The sequence below is a fragment of the Epargyreus clarus genome, unplaced genomic scaffold, assembly GCF_041222505.1.
Source record: "Epargyreus clarus isolate Ecla_fem2 unplaced genomic scaffold, WU_Ecla_fem_2.2 ptg000012l, whole genome shotgun sequence".
Lineage (NCBI taxonomy): Eukaryota > Metazoa > Arthropoda > Insecta > Lepidoptera > Hesperiidae > Epargyreus > Epargyreus clarus.
Window position 1 is genome coordinate 1,907,161 of NW_027332220.1, and position 18,828 is coordinate 1,925,988.

General features: G+C 35.1%; 1 protein-coding gene across 2 annotated transcripts in view; it reads right to left on the reverse strand.

Annotated features, from left to right (window-relative positions):
• The window catches only part of LOC140746080 (uncharacterized), a 70,141-nt gene that overhangs the window by 23,373 nt on the left and 27,940 nt on the right, over positions 1-18,828 (reverse strand). For both annotated transcript variants that reach the window (XM_073078078.1, XM_073078077.1), the window contains exons 2-4: positions 9,788-9,913; positions 2,297-2,429; positions 1,339-1,544 (exon numbers count right to left, since the gene is read on the reverse strand). In XM_073078078.1, the coding sequence (XP_072934179.1) occupies positions 1,339-1,544; positions 2,297-2,429; positions 9,788-9,913 (465 nt within the window). The remainder of the gene's footprint in view (positions 1-1,338; positions 1,545-2,296; positions 2,430-9,787; positions 9,914-18,828) is intronic.

Below are 18,828 nucleotides of genomic sequence, written 5' to 3' on the forward strand. Positions count from 1 at the left end.
AAATAAAATAAAAAAATATAAATATAAAACTAAAAATAATACGATTGCTTAAGTGTATAGATATTTTACCTTCTATACCCACCTTAATATTTAAGCTATCTGTCCTTCAATGTTTGAGCTTTCTGCCCTTGAAGGCACTTTTTTATATATTAAAGAAGTATCAGACGAGCATGCAGTCTACCTGATGGTAAGTGGCTACTGCTACCCATGGACATCTGTAATCAATCCCAGATAGGATTAGGTATTCCTACCTGAGGTCGGCCACAGATGCGCCGCTACCCTGAGAACTAAGCTGGAACGCCTCGGAAAAGTCTGTCTCCCTTACCACACCCTTCAAACCGGAACACAGCAGCCTAACACTGCTGTGTTCCGGTTTGAAGTTTAACAGGCCTCTCCATTCTAAAGTGTCTTAACTAAAGGCTTTCATTATTATGCTTTCAACTTAATATACCCACATACACACCCACTCACACAGTTTTATCGCTGCCCTTGAATACTAAATTGGAATGCCTGTCGTAGGGACTGCACTGATATATTATAATGAATCGGCAAAAAAAAAAACTCTTTCTACACTCACAGCCCCACACTAGGATTCCCTGTGTCGTGGGTGCCATGGACACACACATAGACGAATACACAAACACCCAGACCCAGAAACACAAATCTAAATTCATCATTTAGATATCTGTCTGTCCGGGGATCGAACCCGGGACCCTTTGCGTGTCAGACCGGTATGGTGACCGCTCCGCCACGCGGGTCTAAAATGTTCTGTCTGCAAAAAAGTTTTTAAGATGCAGTTTGCAACATATTCTGCGTAATAACAGCAGTAGTAAGCGCTGTGTTCTGGGTTGAAGGGTCGGGTAATGGAGACATACTTTTCCGAGGCGTTCCAGCTTAGTCCTCAGGGGTATTAGTCCTCGAAAAGTATGACTTCCATACCAGACTTTAAACCAGTACACAGCATCGCGTAACACTGCTGTTATTAGGCAGAAATAGGTGTGTCGGTGGTTATATCGGAGTCGAACCACAAAGGGAAAAACTACTTTCTAAAACTTTGCCATATTTGTTACAACCACAGAGGGTTCTACCGACTTCAATATCAGTATGTCGACCCGCGTGGCGAAGCGGTCACCATACCGGTCTGACGCGATGAAGATCCTGGGTTCGATCCCCGGTCAAACAGAAATCTGATTGATGAATTTAGGTTTCTGTTTCTGGGTCTGAGTGTTTGTGTATTTGTCTTTGTGTGTCAATAGCACCCACGACACAGGGAATCCTAGTGTGCGGCTGTGAGTGTAGAAAGCGTAAAAGCGTAAAAAAAAGATTGAAGTCACAAACCTCATTCTGCTGATGTATTAGCATCCTGGGCGCCGGGACAGGTGACTTCATCCTGTGTTTAGGCGCGACCATGGACTGGGACTTTCTGCTCCTCTCGTACCCTCGCTCCCGTCTGACCTCCACGTCCAGGCTGTCTCCCGACGACGAGGGTGGTAGCTGGAGATATGTGGGCTTCCTGTTTGCCAACAGGTTCTCTGTAGAGCCACCTGGAATTTTATGATGAAGTGTTTAATAAAGCTTTCTACACTCAAAGCCCACACTAGGGTTTCATATCGTGGATGCCATGGACAGACACAAAAATGAATAAACAAACACTATGGGTGCCCAGAACAGATAGCCAAAGTCATCATTAAGATATATGTCTGGTCTATCTGGTCGAGAATCGAACCCGGAACCCTGGGTACCGAAGGGTATGGTGACGCTACGCCACGCGAATTGTTCCGGGTATTTTTGTGACAGTTTATGTTCCATTAAGGGGTAAGTGCCCTAATGCTTGGGGAATCTACAAGATTTTTCTAACGCAATTTGTTCAAGTAAATACGGGTTACTAGCCAACCCGTGTCGGATATAATTGCTGCTCATAAGAATCAGAAAAAGGTTCAACTATTACCTAATTTGTACCGTATGTGCCATAAGGGCACGCAGGCACTTCTTTATAAGAATAGAAGGCTAAGGAGTATAGCGTCTATGTGACAGTAAGTGGTCACACCTGCCCTGGACATTTGTAAGTCACTCAGATGCCACTCCTGCGGACTAGAATGGTGGTCTTCTATGTAAGTCAACAGGCATGCACGCCCTTTCAAAACACAAGAACTGAATCACACTGGAAATATGTGTGTCGGTGGTACCTCCTCATTCGAACCCATAGAATTAGAATTTTTGTAACATTCTATATCTATGGTCGAACCATACCATCTTTCTTAACTTAACTTTAGCCACAGAATTAATGACAACTCACCCAATCGTTTGTGCATCCCTGAGAAGGGAGGACTCTCAGAGACCTTCCCGTAGCTCCGCTCCAGGTCCCCACGGCTGCGCTCTGAAGTTGGACTCCAGTTCCATGACTTCGCCGGCACATCCTGGAGAGTGTCCTGGAAACAAGAACACCATTACACTGCCTGTTATTTTCAAGATCATGTCCATATTTTAAGCGAGCGTTTATTTACGGTGATGGAAAATATTCTGACGAATACCTTAGGATATCTGAAAAATCGCTAGTTGCCTATAATTAAGGGATATTTTTGTCCAGCAGTGGGGCAATACCAAAATGTCTAAAGTGTATTTTGAATATAAAATCTGCGATTTTTTGCATTGCGTTGCTTCCTTCAAGTAATAATTTATGTAATTCAAATAATAAATTGCTTTTACGTGCAAAATTTCATTCTGTGGGAAGGAAAGGGGTACGAAATTAGATATAAATAAAAATAACAAATCGTATTCTTTAAAAATACTATAAAACAAACAAGTAATTTTCAGTCAGATCCATTACAAAAATGTCCAAATACGGGCATAGTTATAAGAGCGAGGTATTCCTCTAATTGACATCGCACTAAAGCTTACTTTCCCATAAACATATTGCACAATATGTTCCTATAATCTATATTACTAACGATTTATGTTCAAGCGACTATAGTTCTTACGGCGTGGTAATGCAGAGATGAGCTCGGTTATTGTATTATTTTCCTTGTAACAATGGGAATTAATTATACCTTTTGTCATTAATTTGCTTTTAGTTGAACGTATATATGTTGAGTTGTATATTGAATGCTACATCTTATATATAAAATTCTCGTGTCACAATGTTAGTTACCGTACTCCTCCGAAACGGCTTCACCGATTTTCACCAAATTTTATATGCATATTCAGTAGGTCTGAGAATCGGCCACTATTTTTCATTCAAGCGATTCCTTCCTTTGTACACCTTTAACATTTTTTTGTTTATATGGCAACACAACGTTTGCCGGGTCAGCTAGTTTACTATAAATTAAAGTAGTCTTTAAAGTTTAAATTCACGCACGCCTAATACGGATTAGTCTGACACTTTTAGAAACTTTCGTGTGAAAGTTTCCTAAAATGCTCGTAAGAAAAATAAATTCTAGAAAACGAAATATTGTTAAGTATTAGAATAAATTGAGGTTATGAACGCCCCTTCCTAAACATATGGTATTATGCAAGTAATATTTTAAGTGCTACCATGTTTTAATGTGCTTGCAAGCGCCCTCTTTAGGTCTGTCTCCGAAACTTTGTTGAGTACTGTATGTACTACTCCAAACATCCATTTACAGAAAGAATCAATTAAATTCGTTAAGTAACTCTATAAATTTAGAGTGCAGTCTGAAAAATGTATTCGAGTTTCAATGGATGTCAAAGTTTTAGACGAACCAAACCGATCACAGAATAAACCTGCATTAATATTGCATTGAATACGAATGCGGAAAATATTGGAATATTTAACAGTCTGATTCGGACAGTTACGCATTAACTTTAAGTTAATGTTCATCATTTTACAGCTAAGCCCATTGCGTTGGGCTTTAGCCCATCTGACAAAATATAGCCCTGCTCTACATTAGGATTCTGTATATTGTGGATGCCACTGACACACAAAGACACACAAACACCGAGAGATCCAAATTTATCATTTAGAGACGACTTGCCGAGGATTGATCCCGGGACCGTCTGCTTGTCACACTGGTTTAATAACACTTCCACGATACGAGTTGTTTTGACAAAAAAAACCAGATATAATAATAATAAACTTTCTGACGGATCTGAAACTTCCACAACACTACAGTAAAATAGGTGTGGTCCAATCGGATCACCCTGAACCTACCTTCATATATATAAAAAACAAAAACAAAAAGCCACATACAAATACCTCACGGAACCAGGTCTTGCTCCGTTTAAACATACTTCACACTTTAACAGTCCATTGTAACGCTACATGTCACTCACAACGACTGATTAACTAACCCATAAATAAGTTAACCCGAAAGGGAAAACGTTGAATTTATTGTACAGAACTAATACCTATGACACACCACAACAGAATAACTCGGCCTGATGATATTGTGCTAGTGATGGGCGTATCAGAAACGATGGATATTGTCGACATTTTTGACATCTCAATTAATAAGTTTTGTCGATGATTTTTTTGAAATTTTAACCCTAAAAATCTGTTTCAGTAAAGTTTGTGTCGTTACATAATATAGCGTTTTTGTACGTAAATAAAGTTTTATATATAAATTTTGTTTTTAAAGTTCGCGGGGATTACTTTTATTTTAATTTAGCTATTAATTAGAAAACTACCTAAGAATAATTCAAATGTCACCATAGCATTATGACATATTTTAAACACACTCTACAACAAATAGTAATTAGTCTCACTCCCATTTATGTCTTATAACTTCCATTAAATCTTATTAATTATATTACACATGTTAAAGCAGTCGTTATGTGTGAAACGCTATTACAATAAACGCTATCTTAAAACTACAATAACCTCAAACAACTACAGTAACGTACACATATCGATAAACAATCCCCCATCCCTATACCCGCGTTATCAGAGCGCGGTCGTCGATACGACGTTAGGAAACCCTTATCTTGCTTTATTACGCGAACGCTGATTGCACTGGAACGCTCAATGAGCCAGTTATACAAACAGCTTTCACACATTTGTGTTTAAACAGTTTTCATCTGAGAGTATGCGAAATGGGAAACGAATGACGTCAATATGACGCGCATTGCAATTTTATAAAAGCATGCATTTCATCTGATACTAAGCCACTGCTGCTCATGGGCATCTATAATCAACCAAAAATTTGAAAGTGGTAGAACCCTTTGTGGTTCGACTCCGGCGGCGCCACCGACACACCTATTTCTACCTAATAACAGCAGTGTTAGTCGCTGTGTTCCGGTTTGAAGGGTGTGGTAGGGGAGACATACTTTTCCGAGGCATTCCAGCTTAGTCCTCAGGGATAGTGGCGCATCTGTGGCCGACCCCAAGTAGCTAAAATTAATTATAGAAAATCCTATCGGGGGTTGATTACAGATGTCCATGGGCGGCAGTAGCACTTACCATCAGGTGGACTGCATGCTCGTCTGCTACTCCTATATTAAAAAAAAGAAAACCAGATAGGATTGAAGTCTTTTGTCGGTCACAGAATCGTTGCTACACCAAGAACTAAGTCAGAATGCCTAGTATAGTTAAGTGTATCTCCCTTATTACGACATAATACCATGCCACCTCAAAACTCGGTTGGAATGCCTCGTGTGTTATACACACCGTTTATATCGGAACACAATAGTTTTTGATTCTACTATTTTTAGGCAGAAATAAGTGTTTTATTACCTCATTAAATACACTTAAACGATCACGTTGGTTTGATTTTTAAATTTGTAATTGGAAAATCTAGTAGATACTTAGAGATAACAGTAGTAGAAAGAAAAGCCCCCTGAAAAATATTCTATGAAACTTGTTTGGAGTTGGTAAAACTCCTTGTAGTTCGACTCCGACGGCACCACGGGGACAACTATTTCTACCCAATAACAGCAGTGTTAAGCGCTGCTGTGTTTTGGTTTGAAGCGTGTGGTAAGGTAGACATACTTTTCCGAGGCCTTCCAGCTTATTCTTCATGGGTAACGGCGCGTCTGTAGCCGACTTAAAGTAAGAATCTAATCCTATCTGGAGCTGATTACAGATGTCCATGGGCGGCAATAGCCACTTATCATCAAATGGACTGCTTATTTGCAAGATAAAAATATTTGCAGATTATGTCTATTTAAGACGTTCTGTTTCACATTTAGTAGCTAGGTAGTAGTTAATACATATTAACTGCAATAAACTCCATTATAAGAGGAAATTCGAATCTAGCAAATATTGCCAAATATGTCGATTACAAAATATGATATAATCCAATCTTCAAATAAGGACATACAATTATTACCTTATATTAGTTATTTAACTACACCACAGATGGCGTTTATTAAAACTTTCTCTATTATAATCCGCTATAAAGCGCCCTCTAGTTTATCTATAGCTGAATAGAGTTACAGCAGTGTGTTAAGTATCTAACTCGTTGTGTCGAAGGTACAAAGCTAGCATCGAATTGTTTAGTTGTCAAGTTGACACAATGATTCAACCATCGACAAACTAGAGGGCGTTATACACAATGCTTGATTTATGCCTTTGTTTGAGAATTTTCTAATTAATTTTCATGTTTTACGTAAATAACTTACTATAATATTGCCGAATAGTAAATTTTATGCGGTTATATCACTCGTCTTTAACAATTATATTTTATATGTGCCAGGAAATACATTTTAGCAGAAGGTTCCATTCTAATCTATAAGTCTATGAATTTTATTATATATCTGTATTTCATCTTTATACTACAAGTTTTACGCATTGCCATCTTCGCCTGCTATCCGCATCCGGCCATCTTTGCTTTTGATGATCTCAAATTATTTGCGCATTATCAATTATTTATCTATTTTTTTGTGTTGTATCATATTCCTTACATACAGGCAAACACACTTGCAATGTATTTTAATTACAGGCTCCTTAATAATAAGTAAAACATCACTTTTAAACATGTACCTCATAAACAAACAGTTCTCTATAAAATTCTCAAAGTTTGAACTTTGCTAAACGCGTCATAAAAAATCTAAGTGTATTGTCTGTGGAATCGCCTTATTTACCGCGACGTCCAGCCTTTGCTATAGCAAGAATTATAATGATAGATGGTTCAATGAAAATTTACAAAACTAAAGACATTCCCCGCCCTTTACCATATATCCTTAGAAATCACAATTCCTACGAATATATCAAAAACACTGTAAAAACAATATAAACAAAATTTTGAAATAAAATGATAATGTTAAAAGGAAAAAAATGATGAAACTCAAATACAATTAGAAATTTAAAAAATTAAATTAAAAAAAAATATAATAATGAAACTACAATAAAATTAGGCTGAAAGGCAAAAAGCCAAAGCCGTAAAACACATTTAAAAAAAAATTACCGCGAATAATCACGAAGAATAATGAATAATATTTGAAATTAGTAACGTAAACATGATAGCGAGTATTGTTGTTTGAAGCTAGATATTAATGGAGTTATACCTACGTATTACGAGGAAAAGGAAATATTTACCACATCCGCTACTGCGGTGTTTGCCCAGACACAGTAACGAATATAATTAAAATCTCTTTACTGTATCCATATATATTTCCGTATACTGTTCATTATATTATATTCATCAAAATTAGCTCCAAATCCGCAGCTAGACTTAAGCCTAGTCTTAAATGCTAGGCCCTAGCCCTAGTACTCTAAAGGTGGGCAAATTCCGTCAAATGTGAAGGTGTGATGCATAGATTAGTAAAGATACTTCGCCGCCTTGAAATTGAATGAAACCACAAACGGCTTATTTTAGTAAGTTCTTTTTTTTTGAGTTCTTGACAAATAAAAACATTTTTAGAGAAAATTTACGAATAAATAACTAATACTGCGTAATTTACGTAATAAATAAATAATTATTTCAAATATTTTACGGACATTTTAGCACGGAGACGTGGCAAAACCTTTTTAAAACTGGGTACATTTTCTTGTTAGGAGTGAGTAATCTTTACTATCTATAGCAGTAGCTTTATGCGCTGTTGTGTTCTGGTATGAAACGTGTGGTAAGGGAGACTAATAAGAGGCGTTCCAACTTAGTCCCTCTGGCCGACCTTACGAAGGGCTCTAATTCTATGTAGATCCAATTTTAAAAGTCCACGGGAGACAGTTGCCATTTATCATCATATCCTATTTGTCTCGTCTTGTTTACTATCTCTATATTATAAAAAAAAAAATATCCGTCTGGTATCAAACCTAGGCCCTTCAAGTACATCTCAGAAGTATACACGTCATTCACTTGTTAACGTTAACCAACACACAATACAAATGTCCGTCCGTTCTTAACAAACCAACGTCTATTATGCAATCTTATCTCAAGGTATCTCTTTACAAGTATTATCTGCAATCTACGTATGTACAATTGTATTGTAATCTAATACGTAGATTGTATGTTTGAATAGCTCAATTTGTTGTTTGTAGTTCCTTGTAGGAGTACACGAATTTTATCTTACTTCGGTTTATACCTTTTGACTTTAGTATTTATTATTTAATCTATGGAAAGCTATTTTTTCTTTTGCTTTTGGTTAGCTTTATTGTTTTTTAAATATGAATTCTTAATATCAAAAAGTCTTTTACTTACTTTACATCTTAAGATACAGTGTTACATACTACAATCAAAAAAGTGTAGACATGTACTTATAGTTATTTTTTATCTGTAAATCTTCTGTAGAAATTATCTGTAGAAATTCGCGCGTATTCTTGAAAGATTTTTTTCTTCTTTCTTACCCAATAGACTGGTAAAGCCCACCTTTAAAACCACTTTAAAACAGATTCTACATTTCAAAAATCATTGTCTTTCATTCAAAACATTCGATCCGCGATCCATTCAATCAATGGCGGACCGGATGCCAATATTGGCGCGAACGCGGCCATATTGGTCGGACATTGTGCGCGCGCATAATTATGAATACACACAGTAATCGGACACATTTACACAAGAATATGGTCTCGGTGCCCGGAAATTTTGAGTCATGCTAGTACTCATACGAAGTGGGCCTCTGTTTGCAAATCAATTTTTTATCAACTGACTTATGCTTCTTTGAATTGTGTCGACCATAACCTACCAGTAACGCCGTAAAGATAGTACTAAGTACATAGTACTATCATAGACAATTTATTTATTAAGTATTTTACATACTACGTTTTTTTGTAGTAATAATTGATAATTTTGTTTTCGTCTCGTCTTTTTAGGATATAGGACCTATCACTTCGCTGACTCTACCTTTTGAACTGTTATAGACACTTGATTTTACATAATACTATAATAACAAATACAAAAAATAACGGGGAGTTCGCCAAAAAAATAATTTACATTAGAGCTTGTTTATGTTAAGTATTCTTTAGGTATTCCCGGAGCGCTATGACATGGGGCTCTTCAAAAAAGTGCATCAAAGCCGGCGATGCATTGGCTACTCCTCCGGTTTTGCAAATGTCCATAGCCGGCGTTGACTTCTTTCCATCAGGTAGCACATCTACTTAACCATTAGATTAAACATTTTTTTATGTAGTCTACAGCCTTCCGCTTCCTATTAGTTCTTCTCTTTACAGTTAAAAAGCCTCGGACAACTATGTCCCTCTTATCCCTAAACCTTAACACTGCTCTTATTAGTCAGAAATAGGTGAAGATCCTGAATCTATCGTGTTATGGAGTTTCTTTCGACGCTTCTTCTCCATAACGAAACACCTTGTGAAGTGGTGGTAGTTGTATTGACATTCAAAAAGTGCTCTGTAAAGAACCTATTTTAAATAAAAAAAATTGATTTGATTTGATACCTCTGGGTAGGGTAGGGGATTAGGCCGTATATCCCGGCGTGGGGCGCGGTACTGCGTGATGCGGGGTATGACGAGCGGGGGCCTCCGTTCCCGGCTGTACACTTCACATTCTTCGGGCGTGATCCACTGCAACAACAGAGAACAACATTAACAACTGACTGACGTAAGCAACAACAACTAATATATTATTTATTTCTACATAACCTAACCTATCTCTAATTACTTAGGTTAGTTTAATGTTAAAACAATTTAAATAAACAAAAATCATGAATAAAATAGGGTTACATTTGTGTGTCAATCTCAATACATTATATTTAACTACATATTATTATATATACATTTAAATCTCGATTTAAATAATCACGATATAAATGCCTCCATCTTGAAAGATATAAACTATTAATTTAATAGGTGGCGCTGTTGTCGAAATTTATTTATTTTGTATGCATGAAATGACAGCGTTTACCCTAAAGCAAGGCCACATTTAAAAAAAAAGAATCGATAATCGCTATACCAACAAGATCTTCAATTACATTGTAATTGTGATTAACATAATTACGCAATAAATAATTTCATTTCCATGAATATATGCTTCTTCTAATATGCTTCGAATATGCTTCTTCTCCATAACGAAACACCTTGTGAAGTGGTGGTAGTTGCTTTGACATTCAAAAAGTGATCTGTAAAGAACCTATTTTGAATAAAAAATTTTGATTTGATTTGATTTGATATTTCCAAAATGACAATTTACAAGTCACGCCTCTCGCTCCTTCCGTTTAGTGACGTCGGCTGCTTACTAAGTTGCGGTTCCGCGTTCGATTCTAGGCGATAATGTCTTTATGAGTAATATTTAATGGAACTCAGATTTTTTTTATTACAGAAGTAGCAAACAGGCAAGACATCCTCCTAATGGTAAATAGCTACTCCCGCTTATGGCTATATATAAACAATCTCAGATAGGAGTAGAATGCTATCTATTTTCGGACAGATGCAATGGTTACATTGAGGACTAAGTTCGAACGCCTCGGAAGTATGTTTCCCTTTCCACCCCCTTAAAACCAAAACACAGCAACACTTAACACTGCTGTTATTAAGTACACATAGGTGTGGCGGTGGTGACTGCGAAATCGAACCATGAAAAGTTCTTTAGGTAAGTATGTACTCGAATATTCCAAAATCATTACTCCCAAGCTATTATATTCCCAATTTAAACAAGTAAATAAAAAAATAAGTTTATCTTTGTACGACTTTAAAATAACTGGCCTAAATTTTTTATCGGACCTACAATTGAGTTATTAAAATTACTTTTAGTTTAAAATAAACTCTTTATATTTCGCGTTGTATGTAAAAAAGTTCATTATTAATCATCACATGCAAATCGTAAAACCCCAGCGTAAAAGAAAAAAACATAGATAAAAAATACTCCATGATCACAGATAAAAAACCGATCAATGAATCATAATGAATGGAGGTGTGAATGAATGATTTCGTGAGCACAACACTTGGATCCATCGCCTTGACCCCAAATAATCTACTACCAGTGACTAACGCCGGTCGTTTTAATGATTAGAAGTATTTAAGCCTTTCGAATACGGTATATTGCGTAACAATGGATAGATAGAATGTACGGATAAAATCCGTAGTTTCGGCCGAAGTTTCGGAACCCTTTGTGGTTCTTAATTCTGCCTAATAACAGCAGTGTTAAGCGCTGCTGTATTCTGTACCCTTACCATGAGTTTTCAAAACATCCCACAATTTTACGTTACGTTTACTCAATCTTATTATTACCTACTCTGTTCCGTTTGCTTCACTAGACTGAGTTAACGTAACAATAAGTAAGTGCTCAAATCGTTTTGTCTGCCTCACATGTTCGCAAAAAAGGGAGACAAATCATAAAGCCCCATTTTGTCTATTTAGACATTTAATGTTACATTACTGACACTATAGTTCAGATACAATCCACTAGAGACGCTGATTGTAATTTGTAGCAGGATACGTAAACAAATACCAAAACAGTAATTTTTGTCAAAACGTAAAATTTCATGGTAAGGGTACTGGTTAGAAAGGTGTGAGACATACTTTTCCGATGCGTTCCAGTTTAGTCCTCAGGGGTAGCGGCGCATCTCTGGTCGACGTCAGATGACAATCCTTGTCAAATCCTATCCTATCCTGGGCTTGATTACAGATGTCCTTGGGGGCAGTAGCCACTTACCATCTGATGGATTGCTCGTCTGCTACTCCTATATTAAAAAAGCCAACTACCACTTAAATTAGAAATTTGTCAGTTAATAAATTTAAAGTCAAACGTTCAAAAACGTTCAAAAGCAAACTTAGTCGTAAAGCTTATTATAAAATTTCTGATTATATTAATGATAAAACAGCTTGGGACTGATCAATAACAAAATTATTAGTTAATTAAGAAAATGTCAAAGTGTAGCGTATCTTGCTGAACAAACTTCCTTTTTTAGATAAATGTAAAGCAAGATACTGGAGCTAATGCTTTATTAATTTTATGTAAAAAAATGTCATTAAAAAGGGAAAAAGAGAATATTTATTTTCAAAATTAAAAAAGACAAACCCACTGAATTTCTTACCAGATCTTCTCAGTAGAGGTCGCGTTCCGACCCGATAGTAGTTTAAGAAAATATTGTAACTGACAATTTGTAAGTGCCGCCGTTGGCCAATGCAATATAAATATATTTCATTTCATTTCATTGTAATGCTTTCGCTCACGCGGGTACAGTGGTATCTTATACGGTACATTAAAACCAGTTAAAGTAATTTCTGAGGTACGGTGTGGAATGAGGCGATATCTGATTTCTTTAGCAAGTGACCACGCGTGACGGTACCACCTCGCACTCTCATTACATCCACTTAGTGGTACCTGATGCTAATCTTGGGTTACTTTTAAAAGTAAAGTTTACTTGGTTATACAATTGAAGAAGTAAAGAAAATATTTTCGCATAATTGATGTGATCAAACAGAAAATGAAATATAGAGTAGGTTAGGTTACGTTAGGTATAGGAAGAGAAAAAAATAAAAATATAAATACAGTATTGGGAAAATTATAGGTACAACAGCTTTAGGAACTTACAAATATTGAAGTCTATGTATCAAGACTATATCGAAATTGAAATTCTTTTGTAGTTTCTTCTATCAACAGATTTTTTTTCTTGTATGGTATTAAATAGCAAATGAGCAAATAACCATTGTAAATGGCCGCCATTCCCTGCTCTTGAAAAAAAAAGATTTATCTTCATAGTATGTATGTATGGACGTATGTATGACTGTATGTGTATCCTGGAATTTTACAAGTTACATTTGACCTACTTCCCGATTTTAAATTGAACAGAAATTTCGCATGCAAATCGGATGACAGTACAATATTATTTCCTTAACTTAGTAAAGTTTCGAAATGTAAACAGTAAACATTTCATTCGAAGCGATCATTCGCCAACACTACTGTTTCTCAGTAATTATTACCATTGCATCATTTCCGGCCGCCGTCTCGCTCGCACGGTCGATTTTGTACGCATTAGAACGAGATGGATGCATGAATGGAGCTACGTCACCGAGGTCAATAAGTTGATTCAACTCTTGATCCCGATAATTAGGGCCAAGAATCGACGCTACGTCTCCCATTTGTTTTAATTGATATAAATTGATATGCACGACAGTCTGGTGAATGAATTTCGTCTGATCAAAGGTCTACTCGTGCATCTCGTACGGCACGAAGTTTCGGATTCGTCCGAAAACTCTCCGATAGTTTTTTCCGATAGTTAGTAGCAGACGAGCATACAGTCCTGATTGTAAGTGGCTACTGCCGCCCATGGACATCTGTAATCAACCCCAGATAGGATTAGATTTTCCCACCTGAGGTCGGCCACAGATGCGCCGCTACCCCTGAGGACTAAGCTCGGAAAAATATGTCTCCCTTACCACACCCTTCAAACCAAAACACAGCAGCGCTTAACACTGTTGTCATTAGATATAAATAGATGTGGCGGTGGTGCCGCCGGAGTCGAACCACAAAGGGTTCTACCACCTTCAAAATTAGTTACGACTCGTAACTAATTTTTAATTAACTCGTAACTTACGAGCATAGATATAGAATACCATAGATTAGTAAAGATTTCTCACTCCTAACAAGAAAATGTTACCGTTTTGACAATTGAAATTGTCACTGTCATCTATTTTCGTGTTTGAAAAATATTTAAAAAATCTCGTTTTAGATCATTTACGAATGAAACGATATTTCTCCGCACTTCTTCGATTTCGTGTTTTGCACCACTTAACTGCACATGTCGGAATTATTCCGAGCAAATTATACCATGACATCCATTAAATGGCTGACATATTTGTCAGCAGTTTAAGCCATTTAATGGCTTCCTTCAATTAAAGCGGTGAGATATCTATACTTATCTATGGTTGATGAGGACTATGAGGTATATATTAGGCACGTCTTTCAGTTAATCTGATCTACATACTTAAAGAATAAAACTATTTCTTGAACCAATTTACAACTTTTACTATTCCCGCGTAAAATACAACTCCAAAGTCAAGACCGTTCTTTTTCTTTTTTATGCTTTCACACAATCGTACCAGCCAGTGATTATATAAATAAGAACACAATATTATAAAATTAACTCATCATGAAAATGACACAAAATATTTCATAAAAATAATACTAATAATACAATAATTTGAATAGATTTCTAACAATACATAGTGCCAATAATCGCCTAGTAAATTGGTTGAAGAGTGATGACATTCGGACAGACAGACCATATCAAACTATACATCCTCGGTCCTCGATATTCCGAGCAACGTACAGACGTACAAATAAACAGATCGTCACAACACTGGGTTACGAACACCATTTGCATACTTCGAACGAATTGTTTATTTGGTCAAACCTTGGCCTTGCTTCGTGCTTCCAATTCTGGTCCAAATTCGGAGATTGTTTCACAATCTACAGTTTCACATCCTATAGGTATTAGGTATATTAGAAATGGAATTGGAATATCTGTCTTTAATTTCAAAATTAGTGTCCTACAAATTATAAATAATCCTTCCTTGGTAGTCGTGTAATAATCGTGGGGTGCTTTTCGAAAACTGATAAGTGGAGCACCCCACGCTTTTTTCACAATTATACTTGTTATCGTCGTTAATAAGAAGCTTGGATATTAACGATATCACATTTTTATAACGTTACATTAAAGTAATAAGTGACTCATTTGATACTACAGTTTAAAAACAGATGCGGGTAGGTGAAGTGGGGACGACACCTTGGCGGCGCTCGAATTAACAGAGAGCGACATTCTGGTCGGAGACTTCAGCAAGAGCAGTCGAATAACGGAGATACTTGTGTAGTTATAATACTTCTAATCACTAGTGTGAACTTACTTACGTATAATTGTTATATCGTTACTCTGTACCGTTTATGTGACTATATTATTACATGACTTCAAGACCTACAAGATGAGTTTGATTTCATCAGAAGTGTACAAGAACCAGCTCACAATCATGGACGGCGATTCGTAAGTACGAACATACTTGACACAGGAATAAAAACCGTGAGTTAAAACATTATTATGTCATATGTGAATTCATCTTGGTAGAATAAGTAAAAATGGGGGTAGATAATGTCGTTGATGTAAGGGAAAACTCATTTGAATTAAGAAAATGGATAGATTGAGACTAGTAATTCAATGAAATGTTAATACCCTCTGAAAATGATATACTTAAATTTTGTGAACAAACTTTACTCTTATCAAATTACTTGTTAACATTGTAAACTGAGGTGTTTACTTCAAAATAAGTGCATTTTCTGTGAAGAAGTGTCTAAAAGTAATTTTGCAAGGCAGTTCTTGTGGTAAATCTGTCCATTTGGTTAAATTCTGTGGTGTAAAAAGTAAATCCTAATTGTTCTAAAGTTACACCTACTTTGAAATATATAGAAATACACGTACTTATGAAAATATTTTAAGGATCTTTAATCTTAAATGTCAGGCTTTATAGATATGGGAACCTAATGGTTGTTAATATAGGCTAATGTACGCCAGAAATTGCATACAGGTTAGATTTGAATTTATTTTTGATAACTTTTAATGTTTCAAACGGGGTTTACGTATATGCGTTTGTTTTTATTGTATGGAAGGGACTATGCGGTAGCAACAAACGCAGTTACAGAGTACAGTATACCTACTTGATATAAGTGACACGTTTATTAAGTTGCAAAATTTTGATTATTCATAATTGTACAGAAATGTATAATATCTACGTGGTACATATTTAACTGCCTGCAAAAAAGTATCACGACCACGGTATTGAGTGGCTGAGTGTACCCAGGAGGGAAATGGTAAATGAGTTTAAGGTTTATTGTTTTTTTTTTTGGATATTAATTGACTATATTTAAAAATAAACTTGCATTCACATCTACATTGTTCACATTTTCATTTTATAAATCAATGAAAGTTTCCTTTTGATTTCATATACTTGATACGTAATTGTTATGAAAGAAGCATACGTACGTTGCCAAATTTAGATTTCCATCAATTCTAGGCGAATTCACGCAGTACTGTGTACTACTGTGTTTTGACTCCCATAAAGTATAAATGCACATTAGTTAATGATCTATAAGAAAACTGAGAAACTTATGCGCAGCGGTCTTTGGAATATTATATATAAAAATATCTCTCTTATCTCCCATTCTACTTCAGACTGACTCACTTATACATAATATTAAATGTCTGTTTTAAATTTAGTATGCAACGTTTCGTTTTGTATTAATATTTCTTTACATCTCGTAATTTTAAATCTTTAAATTTCAATTTGAATTTGACACATTACACGTCCTTTTGGTTTGAAAATTGGGCACTATCAAATACTGGTAAATGAAGTTTGTACCTTAAACGTTGAGACGCTTAGACTATCGATATTATTAATTATGTGAGCCATTTACGAAATGATAAACGGGATCCACTTTGTATGGGATTGAGAATAAATTATTTTAAGTAAAATAATAATAATAATAATAATAATAAATTGATGCTTTTATAACTTGAGCTTAGTTCTATTTACAAGTTACAGCAATTAAGTTATTATACGTATTAAGTGAGAAACGGTCACTGAAGCCTACATAAATTTAGATAGTCTCTTGTATACCATATTTAAAATGAGTCTTGCCTGCGACTTTGTTCATGTGGAGTCAGAATATAATTTGAATTGCATTTTTAAAACGAGTCTTGCCTGCGACTTTGTTCATGTGGATTCAAAATATAATTTGAATTGCATTTTTAAAACGAGTCTTGCCTGCGACTTTGTTCATGTGGATTCAAAATATAATTTGAATTATACAATGCCCTCTGTCAAGATCACGGAGTACGTTAGTAATTTGGAATTGTCCATTACCTGGTCATGTAATGTTTTTTAAAAAAAAATGTATACTTTTGACATCAACTTCGTAGTTTTGGTTTTAATGCATTTTCAAATATACAAACCGACAGACAATTTTTCTTTTTCAAATATATTCGATGTAAACACGTGAAGATTTCATTCTTATTATATGTATATCATAGCCAAATGAATAATAATGTAATCAAATAAAAGCATAGGTACATTTCGATGGGATTTTCTTATACAATAATTTACTTTTCATATGGTTCACAATTGCGTCATGTCTAGGTTTTCTCTATAGAAACATCGAGCATCTCCTTGAGAGTGTTGGTTGTAAATGATACATATTATATTAATATAATCTATATAGATATTACGCACTAATATAATTTTTATTACAAACTATATAAAAGTCAGGTGAAGCCGAGGCGTTTGAAATATATATAATAAATATGAATTGTTCGGTAATAAGGTGTATCATAAGATAGTTTGACTAACTGTTTGTTTGGCTGGCTGGTATAAAATCATGATCAACTTTAATAGACCTTTTTCAGGTCATAGAAATTTTAGGTTGTGATTGATAAGGAGCCACATGTTATGTAAAACAGTTATAGTTTTAAATCTGACGATCGTGATGAGACAAAATTAGAATCAGACAAGATTATTAAAATCATGTCATGTCATAGGTATTTCAAAATTTTTAAATAAATCTGACCGTTCAAAGTAGGTAAAAATCGAATTCAAATATTCCGTTACATACATACAGGTCAAGTTAATAAAAGCGTGGCAAAAATAAAAGCGTGTTTAAAAAAAAATCTTTTATCAGTTGTAGACACAAATAAGTATAGTTAAATAATGGCCGGTTTCTGAAGTCATTTTTCTTGGTAGGTAGTTTACGAGTGTGTATTCAATAACACTATCCGTTTGATAACTACCTACGGAAAAAAAAATCCGCTTCCGAGGAACTCAATGTAAGACAAGGTCTGTTTAAACTCCGTTTAGATTAACGGACCATTTTAATGTGTTTATTCTTTCCATAACATTATTTGATTTTTTTTTAAAAACGACGTTTGCGTAAAGTCTAGCAAATCTTCCTTAGTATAATGCATAACTTTTACAGTAAAATAGCCCAAACTATAACTTCCTTATGGGAATCTTAATTTAAAACTTTTGGTGAAATAAAAAAAAAAAAAAAAAAAGTTAAGTAGTTAAGCCATACACAATTGACAAGTATGTCGCTGACGTGAACGCATGGGTCCTTTGCTTTGTTAATTAAATTTTGAAATTCATGTAATAGTATGTATTATTATAACTGAATATAAATTCAATTTAATGTAATGAAATTTCTTTCTGACTTTCAAAAGTGGGTTATGTGGCCCTACTTTGAAAGAAATAATTTGAATTTGTGATAAATAACGTAAAAAAATTGGGTTCATACAACTTATACGTGTTACATTGTGTGAAATTCATGGTTAGTTTACCATTATTTAGTCTTTAACTTTGATATCATTCATTTCAAATATTCACGATATATTATTATTTTGATACTGCTTCATCAGTTGATAAAAGACGTACATTGGAAAGGCAACTATTTGTATAAAATAACATTGTAATAATTAAAAGAAGTACTAAGTAGTAATAAA